The following is a 20,620-nucleotide window of genomic DNA, read 5'->3' on the forward strand; positions in this document are numbered from 1 at the left end:
AACCTTAGGCAGAAACATATATACATAAGCACATACATACATAATCCTCCTTCTTCATATACATACATTTTTTTTTTGTTTGATTAATAAGAAGAATGTCATCAAAATCCAATAATAATAAAGCTTATTATTATGCTGATCTTCCAATTTTGGACATATCTCAGCCATTAGAAGAATCTTCATTAGAATCTCTCTCCAAAGCTTGCAAAGAATGGGGTTTTTTCCACATAATCAACCATGGAATCTCCAAAGATCTATGCAACCAGCTTCATTCACTGTCCAAATGTCTCTTCTCTCTCCCATCTGATACCAAGCTTAAGCTTGGGCCTTTCTCTAATGTCAAATCTTACACTCCACCCTTCATTGCTTCTCCATTCTTTGAGAGCCTCAGAGTTAATGGACCTGATTTTTATCTCTCTGCTAAGTCTTCTGAAGATGTTTTATTTCACAGAACCAATTCCAAATTCAGGTAATTAATATAATCTAATTTAAATGCATTTATTGTTAATGTAACAAAATTTTATACATTTCTCGTGGCATCAGCAAAAATAACTACTTTTTATCTTGAATGCTGTTGGTTATTCAAAAAGTACTCTTTTACTTTATATTAGTATAATATTATGTTTTACATTAAAAATAACAAAATATATATGTTTAATTCATTTAGGGTCCGTTTGGAAAGTTTTAAAATAATTTTTTTGAGTTTTTGACTTATAAAAAGTAGTAGTTTAAATGTCTGGTGCAATTTTTAAAACAAAATTGCGGCTTTTTAAGAAGCTATTTAGAAATTTATAGAGAAGTTAAAAAAATAGACTTCTCTCATAATACTACTACTTTTTATCATATTTTTATAAAATAAGTATTTTTAGAACTAAAAATTCAAACCCAAAATAACTTATTTATAAGCTATTTTTAATATAGTCATTTATTATTTAATCTATTTTTTCAAAAAGAGCTTAATTAAGCTATTTACCCAAACTGGGCCTAATAAAAAATTGATTCTCTTTTTGTTTGTTTGACAGTGAAACTTTGCAAGAATATTGTAGCAAGATGGCAGAACTGTGTGAGAAGATTGTGAAGATTGTGTTGATGAGCATAGGTGAAGGATTTGAGAAAATGTTCTATGATGATGAATTCAGAAAGTGCCATGGATACTTAAGAATAAACAACTATTCAGCCCCAGAAGAAGAAAGAGAAGAAGTTGAAGGACTTGGAATGCACACAGACATGAGTTGCATAACAATCTTATACCAAGATGAAATTGGAGGGCTTCAAGTGAAGACAAATGATGGAGAATGGATTGACATAAAGCCTTCAGAGGGAACACTTGTGGTTAACATTGGAGACATGTTACAAGCTTGGAGCAATGACAAGTTGAGATCTTCAGAACATAGAGTTGTTTTGAAGCAACCTTGTGTGAATAGATTCTCTTTGGCATTCTTTTGGTGCTTTGAGGATCACAAAGTCATTGTGGCACCCAATGAGGTTGTTGCTCTTCATCATGCCAATAAGAGATTCTATTCTCCCTTTCTTTGCTTGGATTATTTGAAGTTTAGGGAGAATAATCAAAAGGGAAGCTTTGAGAAGGTTGGTTTTACTGTTAGAGATTTTGCTGGAATTTAATCAACTCCCATCTGTAATTATTGGATTTTTTTTACTTAATTAAAATTTTATCTGATTATGTCAAGTGCGAATTTTTATCATATTAAATGTAAAAATTCGTATTTGTCATAATCAGATAATTTTTTTTTCATAATATTCAATCATAAATTATTTTTTTTAATGGAAGATGGTGCTCTGTGTTGTGAAGTTGTATAGTTTGCATGTATTTTCCATTGTTTACTAATTACTAGGAAAAGAAAATAAAGAGAAAAAAATGTAAATTTATATGGGGTAGAAAAGTTGGAGTTTCCAACTACTTCAAACGAAAGAATAAAATGTATGTGTTATATTATATATATTCTTATTGGTTTTGGTTGATGTGCACAATATATTTGTCAGATTTTGTTTTTGATATTAGAGTAGCAACGGTGTATTTTTAAAATGTAGGTTGATGGGGTGTTATTATTAAATGTGAAACCGTTTAATTAGATAAACAAAAATCGGACCGTCCGATTTGTGAGAAGTACAGAAATCGGACCGTTTGATTTGTGAGGATACAGAAATCGAATTGAGGAATTTATGAAAGAACAGAAATCAGGTCGAGAGATTTTTGTTAAAAAAATTTAAAAAATTGAAGTATACAAATCGGATCCTCCAATTTGTGTATCTTCCACACTTTTAAAAACTACAAAAAATTACAATATTAAGAGAAAATACCACTTTTACTTTCATATACAAAAAAAAAAACCTATATTTGTTTTATTTTTTGAGGCATTACTTAAAGAAGCAAAGTATTATGAACTACTTAAATTATTGAATTTATCAATTTTTGATAAATAAATTAATCGATAGTTTTATGTAAGATATTAAAATTTGTGACTCCATCTTATGCAAAACTCTAAGCAACTCTAGAGGGCTTGTGAAGCTAGATTTTTCTCCTTAGGGAGTAGAGCATATTAAATATCTATTATAAATAGAAGAAAAAGTAGAAACCTCTCTCTTAGGCATAGATTTTCTTGGGTTTTGGTTTTGCAACTTAGGAGTTATTATTTTGGAATTTAAAAAAATAAAACATATAATTAATCTAGTAGGCAGACTAAAAAAAAAAGAAAAGAAAATGGAACTAAATTTATATAAGTGATAATGCATGGCAGCTTGTATACAAGCTGTATTCTCCCATTTATTTGGTGTATATAAATTGGTAAAATTCTACAATCCAAGCTGTATCCCTTTCACAAAATTGATGGAGGTATTTTTTTTTTTGGTTACCCACAGTATCCTCTAATCCGAAAGACTAAAAACTAATTTGTCGCGAATTTGAGTTCTATTTAAAGGGTTGCTGTTATGCATGGATATATATTACATTTAAGAAAAGTACTACTTAATTAGTTAATTATGAAGATAAAAAAGGGAATAAGAGTGTGAAAAAATGAAAATATGAATTGTATTGTGTGGAAAACATATTAATAAAATAATTATACAATAATGGCCTTTTATTTATATATTGAAATAATATTTATATACTGNTAAACACTATCAAATAATAATATTAATTTAATAATATTTTACATTAAAACTTAGCAAAGTCAGCTGCACACCTATTTTTCGAATAATATTCATAATAAATAAATAAATGCAGTAAAAGGCTTTGGAAAGAAAATTAACTAAAAATGAATAGGAATGAGAGTAAATATATCCATGCATACATCCATTATGTGTTATTTCTCAAGTAGACCTAAAGAAAAATAAACTTATATTATCTCACCTTTATTTAATTTAAACATAATTAAAAAATATTGTACAATTAGTTATTTCTCTAATATATTTCACTAACAGTTACAAAAACTCATGCATTCTATTCAATTCTTTATTCTCACAGTCTCTCTTTTTTATTTTTTTCTGTGGCGATATATGAAATAAGAAAAAGAATAATTAGAAGCCAACAAGTATTTAATCAGTGGTGATAAATAGTTTTGTTATAGATCTTATTATATTATGAGGTATTCATTTAAATTATATTTTGTTTAATTTTATGTTAGACTTTGTTTGTATAGTGTTTTTTGAGTATGTCTGTGAGTACTATACTCTGATGCAATTTAATCTCATTCTAATTATTCTATTAGAATTTTTCTGTAATCATAAAAGATATATCTTTTTATTTTTTTATAATTTCATCCATTCTACTGCTTCTTTATTTACCTCTTAATACATTTTGTTATATTTCTCTTGCTGCCATTATTTTTTTACCTTTAACACTATCGATTTCATCACATCCATTATTACAAATTTCATTTAGTTTTACTGCAGTTCACATATAACTTCCACCTATATTTTTTTTTTAATTTACTTACCCAATTAATATTTTCATCATTTTTTTACCTTTTTAATTTGTCCCCAATATCTCACGTACAAAGATAGTGTTCTATCTTTTTCTCTTACCAAGGAAGAACTAATTTTTTTATCTCATATGTATTCTTTATTTTTTTACATATGTCTGTACCTATCAATGATGAATTGGTCCAATATTTTGTTAAATTCATTTTTTTTCTTTTTTAAATTACTTCATACTAGCGGCTCACCAGGCACTATCGTGCCTGTTGAGCCGCTTTTCTATTGAGTTTAAAATAATTATTAAAACTAATAATATTTCTCTATATATTTATCTTCAGAAAATGTTGGAAGAAAAAGAACAATATTACCATCATCGTTCATTGGTAGCCGTCGCGACCTGACCCAACGATATGAAGATGGAATGGCGATTGTTCTTAAAGAGGGCAAGCTAGATATTTTTTTCACAATGACATGCAATCCATTTTAGACTGAAATAACTTCAGAACTCAACCCAGTTCAAACTCCACAAGATCGTCCAGATCTGACAACAAGAATTTTTCGAGCCAAATTTGAAAGAGGATGTAATTACTAAGGGTGTCTTGGGAAAGGTGAAGAGCTATATTTATGTCATTGAGTTTCAAAAAAGAGGGTTGCCACATGTACATATGTTGCTAATCTTAGAAAACAATGACAAGTTAATTGACCTGGAGCATTATGATAGTTTGGTACGCGCAGAGATACCATCTAAAGAAGTAGAACCACACCTACATGATGCAATGCTAAAACATATTATTCATGGTCCTTGCGGTACACTTGATCAATCTTCACCCTGCATGAAAAATGGCCAATGTAAACGCAACTACCCAAAAGAGTTCACAGCAGAAACACGAATAGGTGACGACTCATATCCACAATATAGGCGACGATTCGACACTCCAGTACCGATTAACCAAAATGTCACAATTGACAATAGATGGGCAGTTCCGTACAACCCTTGGCTACTACTAAAGTATGATTGCCATATTAATGTTGAGATATGTAGTAGCATCAAGAGTATAAAGTATCTCTACAAATATTGCTACAAGGGTCCAGACCGGGTTGCAATGGAAGTTCACAACAGTTCTAATGTTGACGAAGTACAATAGTTTGTTGATGCAAGATGGATCGCTGCTCTAGAGGCATGTTGGAGAATATTTAAATTTAACCTTTACCGAATGTATCCATCAGTGGAAAGGTTACAAATTCATTTGCCAAATCAACATCAAGTGAGCTTCTATAATCACCAAACCATTCCTGAAATACTTAATGATGATTATTTCTTTAGAACAATACTCACTGAATTCTTTGCCCTAAATCGTGAGGAGGACCAACAATCTAGGCATCTTCTGTACAGGAAAATTCCAGAGTATTATACTTGGCACAACAAGGAAAAGGAATGGTGTCGACGCAAGACACAGAGGAGATTCATCGGTCGAATTTATACTGTATCACCTTCAGAAGGAGAAAAATTCTATTTGAGTATTCTATTATCTAATGTCAGAGGACCAATCAGTTGTGATGACTTGCTAACAGTGAATAGGGTCCAATATTCGTCCTTCAAGCAATTTGCTCAACACCGAGGATTGTTAGAGAGTGATAGTAGCATCCGTGCGTGTTTGGTTGAGACTTCTGTTTTACGATTGCCATGTGCTTTACGAAGGTTGTTTGCAACCATCTTAATATTTTGTGAGCCTACAGATGTAAGAAGCTTATGGGATGAATTTTTTTCATATATGGTGGATGGTTATCCGTAAACCAACACCACAACAGCCTTAGTGTTCACAAATCGGCTACTCAGGGATATAAATGATATACTCCTTCAGCACGGAAAATAGATTACACAATACGATTTGTCAACTCTAACTCATGAAAATGACAATGACAACTCGATACCCAGAGTTATCCAAGAAGAACTGTCTGTCGAAGTACCCCGGGAAGACCTGTGTTCAGTAGCAAGATTGAACAATGACCAATCTAAAGCTTTCAAGTGCATTATGAATATAATTGAACGAAGAGAAAGTGGAGTGTTCTTTGTTGATGGGCCAGGAGGATCAGGCAAAACATTTCTTTACAGAGCTATAATTGCAGAATTGAGAAATAAGAGACATATTGTCTTGGTAACTGCATCATCAGGAATAGCCGCAACATTATTGCCTGGGGGTCGAACAGCTCATTCTAGGTTTAAGATCCCAATTAATGCAGAACCATCATCCATTTGCAACATAAGCAAACAATCAGATCTTGTAAAGTTGATTAGACAAACAACAGCAATCATCTGGGATGAAGCACCAATGGCAAATAAAGAAACGGTGCAATCATTAGACCGCACTCTGAGAGACATATTAGCAAACGATATGCCATTTGGAGGAAAAGTGATGGTGATTGGAGGAGATTTCCGCCAAGTACTGCCTGTCGTACCAAAAGGTAGTAAGTCATAAATGATCTCAGCTTCTATAGTTAAGTCTCATTTATGAGCTTCGACTAAAATTCTCCATTTGCGACAAAATATGCGATCTTCTAATGATCATATTTTTGCTGAGTATCTTATGCACATTGGTGATGGAATTGAGCCCACCATACATGAAGACTCTGTACGGATACAAGCAAATATGGCAATTCCGTGGGAGGGTGAAACATCATTATACAAGTTAATAGAAGAAATATTTTCAAACTTACAATCTCATGGGTGGGACGCTTCTTACATGGTAGAAAGGGCAATATTGACGCCAAAAAATCATGATGTGCAACAGCTTAATGATATAATTATCAACCAGTTTCCAGGAGAAGAACGAAATTTAGTCTCATTTGATGAGGTAGAAGGAGATGCTAATAATTTATATCAACAAGAATACCTTAACTCAATTTCTACAGGCGGGTTGCCACCTCATGTGTTGAAGGTAAAAAAAGGTGCACCTTTGATGTTATTGAGAAACATAGACCCTAAGGCTGGCTTATGCAATGGTACAAGGTTACTATGTCGTGGAACTTTTCAAAACATGTTGGACGTAGAAATTTTAACCGGCCATCACTGTGGAAGAAGAGCTTTCTTGCCTCGGATAAAACACAAAACAACAAAAAATTCAGGACTGCCTTTTATACTTATTCGGAAGCAATTTCCTATAAGGTTGAGTTTTGCAATAACAATAAACAAATCACAAGGATAGACCATTCCTAAAGTAGGGATCTATCTCCCTAAACATGTATTTAGCCATGGCCAATTATATGTTGCTCTGTCTCGAAGTATTTCTCAGTCTACTACAAAAATTTTAGTCAAAGAAGGAAAAATAGATGGAACAAGTGGAGAATTTACCAGAAATATAGTTTTCAAAGAAATATTGTTACCTTCACCACATGTAATTTATGTTCTTAGTAAATCTGTGTATAGTTACTTCTTGATTTTCAGTCTTCATATCATTTTAATTTTTAAATCTCTTTCAGTGATATAGATATTTTTGTTTACAAACTTCAATTTATTGACGACTAACGACGTATATTTTTTTAATAGATAATTTGATTTCAAAGGAGCTCATCAATATATGCCAGGAGATAAAGACAACAAATTTAAACATCTGTTTTATGCAATAGGTACGTACTAATTATCATTAACTGAGACATACTAGATGTAGTAGAAATATATTAACAAATATGAATTACAGAAAGAAGGATTCCAAAGTCTCTGGAGTGCATGAAAAGATGAGCAAGAAATTGCATCAATCGAACCAATAGACAACAAAGTAATTTTTTAAATTAATTACTATGAAAATTGCATTAAATATACATACTTCTATTTCTATGTTAGTAATCATAATCATATGTTATCTAATAGGTTCATTCCCTTCAAATTTATTCTATTGGTTAGGGAGGTACGGTTAAAACAGACAAGACCCAATTCTAGAAGATGATAAAAAAGGAAATACTATTCCAACAACATACAAGGTAATGCAATCATCGTAATCAGAATGTTATTGATATGCCTATTATCTATCTCCTTTCTATATTCTTCATGTTCTATTAAATAAATGGAAAGAGTTTATGCCTAAAATATTAAAAAGTTACTCTGAAATTGCAACGGAGATTATGTTTCCCATGTTGAATAAAGTTGTAAAAAATAATTTTAAACCAGTGATAATAAATTAAATATTTTTCTTTTTCCAACAACAAACTCACAGAAACGGAACCAACTCATATTAGTAAAGAAGAACATTGCAGGTACCTTTCATTAGATTAAAAAATCGCACAAAATAGAGGTAATATCGAATAATTATAGATTTGAATGCTCTACAGAGGGTTTAATGGCTTCTTTTGTTGTGCATGTGTAGGAAATCCAATCTCAAACAAAAAATTTTAATTTTGCAGGTTTTATTTTTTTTATTGTTAAATTGTCGTTCAAATATAATAAAATTTGTATTGGCATATGGTATATTTTATTGATTTCTAAATTTTGTAGTTCTTCAAGGCTCAAGAATTTATTGATAAGGAGATGTATGAGGAATTGCTAAAGATTTTTTCTCGATACAAATTCAGAAATTACTTTAGGTTTATCTTAACGTTTTTACTTATAGTTTGATCTATAATCACAAAAAAAAAAGACATAATTATTTTTCTTCTTTACACTTTTTGTAGGCACAAGAAAGATTCTTCAAATACAGATTCGTACTTTGGCTTACCACTTAAAAAAAAAGTCCTTAAACAAAGAAAAAAAATATGACTTTTAAATATAGCTCATTTTTTGTAAACAATCGTATTTTTCTATTTATTTTTATGACTTTGAGTTAGATAGAAGAAGATAAAATATTATTGTAATAATTATTTTATGGATTATGTTATTTGTAGATTTGTAGATAGGTGATGTATGTGTTCATTATAATTAAATTATTTTCATATTGTTATTGTTTATAGATAGGTAATATATGATTATTTTAATTTAAACATTTTTATATTATCATTGATTATTCTATATTATTATTTTTATGTTATTCGAATTTAAAATTTTAAAATTCATTAAAATAATTAACTTTAAATCCCATAAAGTGCCTGTTCAGCCGCTAGTAGTAATAACGAGGTTTAATTACTCTGTTAGTCCTTATAATTTCGTGAAATTTTTAATTAGGTCTCTATATTTTTTTTCTTTTAATTGGGTCCCTATATGTTAATTTTTTTTCAATTAAGTCGCTACCGTGAGTATAACGTTTAAGATAACGGAATATTCTATTTAAAAAACGAATATTCTTATGAATTAGTTAAAATAGCTAGTTAAACATACATCTATTTTTTTAAAATACCAAAAAAATTTCCTCATATTTTATCCCAAAGAAAAAAAACCCTATCCAGCCCTAACTTGCTCTCTGAAGGTCGTGTGCACTGCGCTTCTTCTCCATCGGTCCGTAGTCTTCATCCATAGTCGTCGTCGTCCGTGGCGAAGGCTTGGTGGTCGTCCGTCTGTCGCATCCTTCTCCCTGCGCTGCTCTGTTCTGCGTTGCTCTGTTTTGTGGTCTTCTGCGTTGTTTGCCCGTCGAAGCCCTCACCGTGCCTCGCCTCGCTGCGCTGCGCCTCGCCTCACCATACCGCACCTCACCGCGCTACGCCTCGATCTGCCTATACTCAATTTGTCAAAACAGGTGACATTAAAATTGATTTTTTTTTTCATTTTTTGGATGTTGATGAAATGTGTTTATGCATATGTCAATTTTTTCGAAGACGATTAAAATTGGTTTGCTCTAATTTTAGTGTTTGATATTCATATAGATATTGTTTTGAAGTAACACTTCTTAGGATAATTCTTACTTAGATACTATCGTTCGTTTTTTACTTAAAGTGATTGGATCAAACCTAGTTGTTGTAGTAGTAGTTATGACTTGTGAAATTCGATTGGTGTGCAAATGCAATAAAGTTTAGTGATTAATTTTGAATACTGTAAATATGTTCTTAAGTATTAATGTAAAGTTTATTATGCTGTCATTACTCATTAGGTTATATTATATCAAATGTGTGTGTGATTGCCGAGACATGGATTCCAACAGTAAAACCTTCTTGATGAGTTGATATATAATTTGGTTATACTTAATTTACTTGGATAGTAACTACATTAAAATGTTTTCTTAATCAACTGGAAAACATATCATTGATATGCTATGTCCATTCTGCAATTATTTCTTAATTTAGTTCTTTTAGTATATTTTTACATGCAGTAATGTGGATTTAGTTGTATTCAATGTTAATTTTAGAGATTATAGAAATATCTTTCATTGAATATTTATAGTTTCATCGAATTTTTAATTAAGTCCCTATATTTGTTTTCTTTTCAATTAGGTCCCTAAGAGTATAAAAGTAATTTCATAATTCACTAACATTTTTTTTACAGTTAACGTCAATAGGGACTAAAACCAATAGAGTAATTAAACCTAATAATAATACAAAATTCTACTGTTGAAAGAGAATATATATATATTCTCTCATTTTACCTTTTTACGGTTTTTTTAAGCAACTTAAAAAATAAATATAAATTCTGTAAACATCAACATTATTTTTATAATAAAAACTTTACTAAAGTGGGAACAATGTAAAAAAACTGGTGATATTATATTATTATCATATATAATTAGATATTAGTTTACCTGGCCTTTCCTTAAATTCCACAAGGTTATTGACACAATATAATTTTGGATGTTTCATCTATCTTTTCCTCTTACGTTTTCTGGAAATTAATGATTTGCATTCTGGTTTTTATGATCATTATTGTCTACTAGGTAGTCATGTATCACATGCATGCTTTGCCACATTGATTAATTAAACATTGACGTGATAATTGTTTATTATATATTCTGTTGCTCTCTATAACTTCATTAGTATAACATAGATACCAGGAATATTTGCAGTGTAATTTGGATCGATTTTGAGTCAAAAATATCATTCGATTTGAATACTAACTTTTTTAGAGTGCGGTTTAGATTGGATATTTTTTTTTAAAAAAAATCTAATCTAATCCAGTTCGATCTAATTTCAAACGGTTTGGATTGGATTGAATTTACGGTTTTATAAATTAAAAAAAATTAAATATACATAACAAGTTTCAACATCAAATTTTAGATAATTGTAAATACAATAATAAATTAATAATATTATAACACATTGTGCAGTTCGGATTGGATTGGATCGGTTATGAAGAGTAGATTTGAAATCCGATCCAACGGTTTGCACAAAAAGATTTCAATCAAATCAAAATTAGTGCGATTTTAATAAGTTTTCGATTTGAATTAAATTAGAGGAGTGTTTTAATTTGGATCGGTTTGTATTTGAACAAATCTTATGTACTCCCACTACTACATATTTAACTTTTATTAATATTTAAAAAATATTACCAAATCATATTAAAATATTACTTATGTATATTAGTAACATTTTAACAAATGTTAAATATATTCTATGTTACTAAAGAGTTTTACTTTCTTCTAAAGATTTAATAACTTTTAGTAAAAATGTTACTATAGATATTTTATAGTAATATTATGAAAATGTTACAATAGACCTTGCTTGGTAATACGTTACAATAACAAAGATTAACAAGTGATCAAAGATAAATCTTATGTACTCCTTCCTTATGTACTCCTATTATAATTTATTATTATCAATATTAAACTAACAAAAAACAATTTATGTAACAAAACAAAAAACAACTAAATCAAAAACCAATATATTTTTAGTAAAAGAGAATGATTACGCTTATTATAATTATACTTTCGTTTCGTCTTTCCTCCCCTAAATGTTGTATAGACTCCGTGTTCGTACCAAGCCTTGAGTCCATATTTGAAATCAAGTCTTTTCTTCTTTGAATGTTGTATAGACTCCGTATTTGTACCACGCCTTCAATCCATATTTGAAATCAAGTCCTCTCTTCCTTAAATGTTGTATAAACTTCATATTTGTACCACGCCTTCAGTCCAAGCCTTCAATCCATATTTGAAATCAAGTCCTCTCTCCCTTAAATGTTGTATAAACTTCATATTCGTACCACGCCTTGAGTCCATATTTAGAAGTATTGTTTAAAAAATATTAAATTTAAAATCTTATTTGTAATATCAAAAGAAAGGCTTGATTTTCACCGTACAAAGTAAATTTTTTTGCCTTTTTTGAGTAGGTAAGCTTGTAGTCTTTATTGTTAGTGTTCTTTTTAGTGTAACTCTATATTATATATCTGTTTCTTCTTCTTCTGTTTCTTTTGAGTGTTCATTCATTCTTCTTCATTCATTCTTCTTCTTCTTTTAGTAAACTGGGCAAGCTTGTAGTCTTACTGTTAGTGTTCTTTTTAGTGCAACTCTCTATTATATATGTTACCATGGTACAAAGAGTTTAGGAAAGAAACGAAGAATTATTTAGAAAAGTATTATTTTTGTTATTCATATTTCTCATTTGTGATTACAAAGTTCTTACCAATATATAGATCAAGAGTACGCTAAGAGTACATTTGATATTGAATAATATCCTAATAAATTACATTGATTTTTTTCTAATCCTCTTTGATATTTTTCTGATTTTGTTCTCTAATTATAATGTTCTAATAATATATCCGTTTCTTCTTCTTCTTCTTCTTCTTCTTCTTGATTTTTAATCTCAATTGCTATTTCAGGACTATAGCTCCCAAAAGAAAGAGAACTATACAAAATGATGTAAAAGTTTTTTTTGGATAAAATTATTGTTTTTTCCTCTTAATGATATTTTAAGAGAGATATTAACTTTATTCTCAACAACATAAACATACTACAGATCAATAATTGGAAGGAAGTTTCAAAAAAAATGAGGCATCAAAAGAGATGCGGTAAGAATTGTATTATATTGTTTATAAGTTTTCGGTTTGGATTAAATTAGAGGAGTGATTTAATTTGGATCGGTTTGTATTTGAACAAATCTTATGTACTCCCACTACTACATATTTAATTTTTATTAACATTTAAAAAATATTACCAAATCATATTAAAAACATTACTTATGTATATTAGTAACATTTTAACAAATGTTAAATATATTCTATGTTACTAAAGAGTTTTACTAACTTTCTCCTAAAAATTTAAAATTTTTAGTAAAAATGTTACTATTGATATTTTATAGTAATATTATGAAAATGTTACAATAGACTTTACTTGTAATACGTTACAATAACAAAGGTTAACAAGTGATCAAAGGTAAATCTTATGTATTCTTTATGTACTCCTTATGTACTTCTATTATAATTTATTATTATCAATATTAAACTAACAAAAAAATAATTTATGTAACAAAACAAAAAACAACTAAATCAAAAACCAATATATTCTTAGTAAAAGAGAATGATTACTATTATTATTATTATACTTCCGTTTCGTCTTTCCCCCTTAAATGTTGTGTAAACTCCATATTGGTACCAAGCTTTGAATCCATATTTGAAATCAAGTCATCTCTCTCTTGAATGTTGTATAGACTCCGTATTCGTACCACGCCTTCAGTCCATATTTAAAATCAAGTCCTCTCTCTTTTAAATGTTGTATAAATTCCATATTCGTACCACGCCTTGAGTCTATATTTAAAATCAAGTCCTCGATAAGGATTTCCTTTCAATTCTATGGATAGCAATTTAGCACAGTTGTAGATCAAATTGTACACTGAAGATTTGTAAATTTTACGTACTCCTTTCTCTTACGTGTGATGGCTACACTTAAACATGTACTTTAGGATGACAGTAACAAATTAGAGTTCTTATTAAGCGAGAATTTGTGATTAGTTCTAGTAAATACATGTAATTATTAGTCATAACAAATTAGATTTTTTTTATTAATTTAATATTAATGATAATTAATTACAATAAAAGTACGTAAAATTAACCATAAAATATTCTTTTTTAGTTTTTTATTTTCATTCATTTTAAAATTTTGTGAAAGTGAAAACAAAATGTAGAGGGAACATAATTTGTTTTCCCCTAATATCAAAAGGAAATGGTAGGATAAATATTCCTTTTCTTTTCTTTACTCTCCCACCTTTTTCAAGGGAAGAAAAAAACTAAGATGAAAATAATTTTGGGTGATCTAATTTCTTAACTTAAATGTTTATAATTAAAAAAGTTGGCATAGTAATAATGGTACAAAATTCCATAGAGAAAAGAGGGAATATCTTGAAATATACATACATACATATAATCTCTTATTTACTTTCTCATGGAATTTTTTTTCTAAGCAACTTAAAAAATAAATATAAATTGTGTAAACATCAATAGTATTTTTGTAATCAAAACTTTACTAATAAAGTGTGAACAATGCAAAAAAGTAGTGATATTATCATATATAATTAGATATTAGTTTACCTTTCCTTAAATTCCACAAGGTTATTGACACATGAATTTTGGACGTTTCATCCATCTTTTCCTCTTAAGTTTTCTAGAAATTAATGATTTGCATTCTGGTTTTTGATGATCATTATTGTCTATTTGGTAGTCATGTATCACATGCATGCTTTGCCACATTGATTAATTAAACATATTGATGTAATAATTGTTCATTATATATTTTGTTGCTCTTCATAACTTCATCATCAGTATAACATAGATACACATGAATCATGTTATTTGGACCATAATGTATTTGAGTTAGCTTTTTTAATTTGGAATTACATAATCACATACAATGATGAATTCATTATTTTAGGCTTAGCAGTTGGCCGTTTTCTAAACTATATTATATATAAATAAATGGTTTCATATTATTAGGAAAAGGAAATGCATCCCTTATTTATGTACCGATAGTCAACTATACAAATAAAATATGTATTTAATAAATCTAATTATTTCATCTCATTTCATTAGTATAACCATAATAAAACACTAACATGAGATTACCAAAATAATAAATAGTTCATAAATGTGAAGTTGTTGTGATTAATCAGATAATGACAAAACAAAAAGGGTTAGTATCCAACAATATGAACCAAACCAAAACAAAACAAAACAAAAATATTATGATCAAATATAATAAGATCATGATCATAACTGTAACGAGAGGAAATTCAGGTATATATATAAGCAAGTTGCCAATGATTTAGATACGTATATCTTTTCAAAAATAAATGATTGCATATAAAAAGAAGAGATGGCACTCAAATTAGTTGAGCAAGGTTTTTTTATCTTCAAAGATTAGGGTAAGCTTAAGTATTAATATTTCAAAGTATTATCACATAATGCACTTGAGGATTAAACAACAAGAAAACTAAATAGTTGCTACTTTTTGGGGGAAAAAAATACAAAGTAATATTCATACTAATAAAAAAAAAAACAAAGCCCACGTGAAATTGGGCTAATAAATATAACTTTGTTTTGTCTTCTTCTTCATATTTTGTTAGTTACTTGCATCTCTTTAGACAAATGTTTGGCTAATCAAAATTACTACGGGACAGAAAAAGATTAAATACTATTTATTTGTGTATAAATATATATGTTTAATTTATTTTTAATATTTATTTTATATTTTAACATGTATTTTATACAAATATTTGATTTAATGACTAATGTTTTATGTAAACGTAGCATGGTTGTTACTTAATGTAATTTTTTCTTAACTTGCAATTATAATTTATAAATACATCAAAGAGACAAAAGAAATAAAGTAATACTAACTATCATTGCCATACATTAATAATAACTATTACTTCTAGCATAATAGAGTGATTTAATTTATACACCAAATTATGACAATTGACAAGGCCAAACTAAATTGAACAATTGAACTCATACAAGTGTAACAAAGTTTGCAACTAAGAACAATAATAATGTCTCAGATCATAATATTACACTTGTTAGGAAGCAAACCATAGTCATGGAGTTACCAAGTTGAAGTAACCAACACAATAAGAAGCATTCAGTACTCAGAGAAGAAATCCAAATGGACAGAGTCATAGATTTCCAGACACTTTCCAGAGTGCTTCTTTGATCATCCCCAGCGGCGCAGTCGCTGTGCCTCGAAACTGAAGCAATTTCATAAAAGAATTCATTCAAACTTCACAACAAAATTGTTGAAGGAGGAAGCTAAGAAACAAAGAAAATAGAATTCTCAATAAATGGTTTAATTATTCTGAATGTCACTGAATTTTGCTATCAAGTTCTTATATTGTACAACTATTTATACAATGTAAGAACTTGATTACAAGTTTTGACTTAATTGAAAATTGAATAAAATTATAGAATCTATGACAACAAACCTTGGATTTAAGTGTCAATGTAAGAACACCTTCAGTTGTTGATGACTCAACTGAGTGAGCATCCAAATGCAGATTGTTAATAGCATCCATGATATCATGCAATATATATTCTCTATAAGGACATTTCATCTCAATCAAAACCTCTTGCTCCTTCATGTTAACCTTCACATCCAATGGCTTATTATTATCTTCTTCAGACACAACAAATCTGTCTATTTCTTCTCTGTCTTTTTCATCAATGTCACAAGCCTTTCTCTTGTTCATCATCCAGGGCTTCCTCATTCCCTTATTGTAAACCTTTCTGGCTCCATAGTTATCTGATATCTGCTCTAGCATATCTGGACATTTTCTTTTGGTTCTTGCTTCTGAATCCGACATGTCCATGTAAGATTCTAGTTCTTCCACTCTTGTCTCAAGCTCTTTCAAGTACTTAATTGTGTCGCCTAGGATCGAAATCTTCTCCACCTATATGCAGTGACAAATCCAGAAAATTTTGATAACGGAGGCAAATATAATACACAAACATAATAAGATCATGGGAGTAATGTATTTATAAATCTATATACTTCATAAAGAGCATATTTTTCTATGTTTACAAAGTGACCTCATGAAATACTTCAATTTCAATAGGTTTTAGATGAATTGGCTCCTTTACAAATTACAAATCATTGCAATCCCATACACAAATCAAATTTTAGATGAGAATTGTAGCATGCAATTTCGAAGCTATATAGTTCAAATCCAATATCATTGATTTTAAGAGTATGAAAACAAAGTACCTCACTTATAGGATGAGGAATTGAAGACTTGAGAATCTTAAAGTTTCCAGTTTCTCTTATTTTATCAGATAAGACATTTTCCCTGAACTTGTCATCAGCATTTTCCAATCTATTAGTCCATTCTTTTGTCTCATTTTCTTTCATTGATTCGATAGATGAGAAACTCCTATGCATAAGAGGGACAGTAAACAGAGTCTTCTTCAACAAGCTTTGCTCCAACCGCAGCCGATTTTGCTCACAGATTCCTCCTTTCTTCCATTTCACGAAACTCGATTTGCAATTTGAGTTACTAGCATACGGATTCTGCTTGAAAGCCGACGATCTCCCAAGAAGAGCAGAGAGTATTCTTGTGTAGCTTAAGTGTTCATCAGTTGCTTCTGCATCCAATGAACTTCTATTCAAATGATTGAAGCTTTGAATTCCCCTGATTAGTTGAACATCCTTTGAAGCCTTTCCCCGGTTCTCGGATGCCTCGGATATACAATCACAAGAACTCAGGGAATCAGGTGCACCATTGCTCAAGGCATCATCATCATCCATGAAATGAACTTGAGAAGAAGGCCCTCCATTATTGATTCCCTCAACCATCGATTCTCCAACACGGCAGTTGTGCTCGCAACCATTAGAACATCCATCAGGAGAATCCATGTTGGAATCTTGTTGTAGTTCCTTGATAGGATCTTGATCAAGCTTGATTTCTTCAGCTGGGGAACATGAGTACTCCAAAACCTTTGTGTCAACCAAAACATGTTCACCATTGGAGCATGGTTGAAGTTTGTCATCATCAGGCTTATTGAGTGCTGATGAAGATTTATCAGAGCAAATAGGCTTTGAGAATTCCAAGAGACAAGCCTTCACATGTTGAATAAGATTAGGGTCCTCTAGCACCTAATTAAGCATAATCCACATTTAGAACTAACACTGAAAAGAAAATGAAACCAGATTCATGAAGAAAACAATGAAAAATTTTACCAGTTCAGTTGTACCAATCTCAATAACACCCCCTAGATAGGGAAAGCACACTACAGTCTGAAAAACAGGTTTGAAACACAGTATGAACATTGAGATCTTTGTTACTGCCACAATGTAATAATCAGAAAGTATCTCCTTTTGCTTTTGATACCAACTCTTTTGGTTGAGAAGACATAAATGACTGTCTAATATCACAAATTACAAGTATGTTTTTCTTCTTTAAAGCTCTCTACAACCATAAATTTTTAATTTCTATTGAGAAAATATAACACATACCTGAATTGATGCACTCTGGGGAGTGGGCACAGCAATTGACACCAATGTCCAGATCAAAGAATTGTTAAGATGAAGAAAGTCACATGTGTCACAACAATTAAAAGCAAAAAACACAAATGATAAATTTATAGGGGTAAGTTCCAACCTTTGCAAGTAAAGAACGAGAGAAAACTTTACTATCTGCATATTGAGCATTGCATAACCATATCGTTTCGCCGATTTCTAGTGCTCTACCAGGCAAACTGTGTAACAAGAAGGAAAATTGAAGATCTATGATAGTGAAACATAGTAAACAAAAAATGTACATATTAACTACAAGAACTTTGACAGAAAGGAATACTACATATTGGTCTATTTTCTTACAGCTAAATATTCTATATAACCAAAAAAGGTGAAATCAATCTTTCTGAGAAGTTACTGTATCATATTTGGGTTTTTGATTATGTTTAGAGTCCCTGATTAATGTGAGTTCATCCAAACAGTCTCAATAAATTAAAAAAAAGGAGAAGAAGATGATATACCTTTGATTAGGATAGAACACAAAGGACATGCAAACCAAATAATACCACTCAGAATCTGAAAGATCCTCAGGAGACAATGCAGCTGAAGGCCTTTTTGTTTGTGGATCAGATTCACCAACAAGAAGGAACTTGTACAGTTCCTTCAGCTGCTCACTCCTCTGAACTCCAATTTTGTCATTCTTGATCTCCATTGTTGTTTGCACTGTCTTCATTGTCTTAATGTCTCCATTGTAGTACCCTTCCCTCCATTCCAGCACTCTATATGTGTTCAATCATCACATTGTTCACATTAACATAAGTTTAAGTATCAAAGTAGCTTAGCAAGTTGGCCTTATGTTTCAGTAATCTCAGTGGAAGTTTCTGTAATGGATACAAATCAAGTTTCATTTGGTTACATTGTTTCCTTCTTGTAACTCAAGATCAATTTTCTTTCTTTCCTCCTAAAATCTACTCATCAAACTCTGTTGTTTCACTTTACTATCCATTTATGAAGAGGAAAAAAAGTAGAAGTAAAAGTAAAAAATAAAATAAAACAATATAAAATTCATTTTACATGATATATGAAGCATCAACATCATTCTTTTCTTTTCTTTTTTTATCCCTGCATAATGAAAGCATTATGTATGTCTCAAAAAGTTCTCATAAGACAACAGCTTCATGAAACTAAAGACACATGATCATCATATACACAAGACTCATAAGAATAAACATTACCAAAACAGAAACTTCATGTCATGAGAGAAAAGTGGCATTATTTTTTGTATTCTAAGAAGGTTTTTTTTTTTTTCTAATTGATTACCCTTCTTGGGTTGTTGAAGGTGCCCAGAAAATTCCATAACTCCATTGAACACTTCTTACTGCCACAGCTAACTGTGTACTCAAACTCTTCTGCATCTTCTCATGCTTTGGACTCCAAGAAGAAGCCATGGCCTTAAAAACAACTCAAATGTCATAAAAAACCTGCACCTTCATGCAATGATTACTTCCATTTTGGTATCATATAAAGGAATCAATAGAAAAATAAATAATAAAAAGAACAATATCAACAGTACAAAAAAAATTAAAAACAGCTGAATACAAAGTACACACCCCACAGATGAAAACAACTTTTGCTCACTGAATTTACCATGTGACTGTGGAGTGTTGTTGTTAAACTTTATGCAAAAAATGTTGAAACCAACACTGCCACATTGAAACGAAGGGAATCAGTCTACAATTTCTTCTATTTTTAAGTCTAAGGTGGTGGTGGCAACAGTAATTGAAGAATCTAAAGTGTTGTACTATAATTTATTTCACTCAGAATATATGTGCATAATGCATGTGTGGCATTTTGCTTATCATTACACTGCTTTCTTGACCGTACTGAAATCATTAGAATCTCACACACACACACACACATACATTCATAGTGAAATTTTAACAAACACCTATCGTGCAGATTAGGTTCACTACATAATTGCCTTTTGTTTCTTCTCATAGCTAATTTTTCTTCTGTGCAAAACTTTCTACTTAATAACATGGAGCTTAGTTTTGATGTAATGTAACATAAGTGGTATTTTTTAGAAGGAACATTAATTTTGATAAAAATATGTTGTCTATGCTTAAATAAGTGTCTTGATAGTACTAGTTGTGTCTTGTGTGGACCAAAAAAAAAAAGTACTATTTGTTAATAAAAGTACAAATCTCTTATTTATAAAGCTTTTAGGACAATAAATTATTGAATCAAATACATTTGAGTTGTTGACTCAAAAAAATTAATGCCTTTGGATTAATCAAGACTCTTAATATAATTAGCATTTAGTTTATTTTTTTAAACATCTAACTAAAGCTAGGACTGTTAAAATGGACTAAATTCTTGGATCAGTCCATTTATCTATTTAAATGGGT

The 20,620-nt window shown here is 30.1% G+C and overlaps 2 protein-coding genes and 1 pseudogene across 7 annotated transcripts; 2 read left to right on the forward strand and 1 right to left on the reverse strand.

Moving 5' to 3' along the window:
- LOC107628098 (gibberellin 20-oxidase-like protein) lies at nucleotides 7–1,687 on the forward strand. Its single transcript, XM_016330904.2, has 2 exons — nucleotides 7–469; nucleotides 1,023–1,687. The coding sequence occupies exons 1-2, from the start codon at nucleotides 96–98 to the stop codon at nucleotides 1,621–1,623; spliced, it is 975 nt and encodes a 324-aa protein (XP_016186390.1). The 5' UTR covers nucleotides 7–95; the 3' UTR covers nucleotides 1,624–1,687.
- LOC110268277 lies at nucleotides 5,148–9,594 on the forward strand (annotated as a pseudogene).
- On the reverse strand, nucleotides 15,674–20,357 carry LOC107621381 (transcription factor EGL1). Of its 6 annotated transcripts, none has more exons than XM_021114542.1 (9): nucleotides 19,860–20,356; nucleotides 19,533–19,663; nucleotides 18,734–18,991; nucleotides 18,358–18,454; nucleotides 18,213–18,227; nucleotides 17,937–17,993; nucleotides 16,965–17,852; nucleotides 16,186–16,650; nucleotides 15,674–15,951 (listed from the first exon to the last, which is right to left on the reverse strand). In XM_021114542.1, the coding sequence occupies exons 1-9, from the start codon at nucleotides 19,860–19,862 to the stop codon at nucleotides 15,880–15,882; spliced, it is 1,986 nt and encodes a 661-aa protein (XP_020970201.1). In that variant the 5' UTR covers nucleotides 19,863–20,356; the 3' UTR covers nucleotides 15,674–15,879. The 6 variants fall into 6 exon arrangements, with proteins under 6 accessions (XP_020970201.1, XP_020970204.1, XP_020970202.1 ...); XM_021114545.1 differs by having other exon boundaries at nucleotides 19,533–19,693; XM_021114543.1 differs by having other exon boundaries at nucleotides 19,533–19,699.

The sequence above is a fragment of the Arachis ipaensis genome, chromosome B02 (assembly GCF_000816755.2).
Source record: "Arachis ipaensis cultivar K30076 chromosome B02, Araip1.1, whole genome shotgun sequence".
Taxonomy (NCBI): domain Eukaryota; kingdom Viridiplantae; phylum Streptophyta; class Magnoliopsida; order Fabales; family Fabaceae; genus Arachis; species Arachis ipaensis.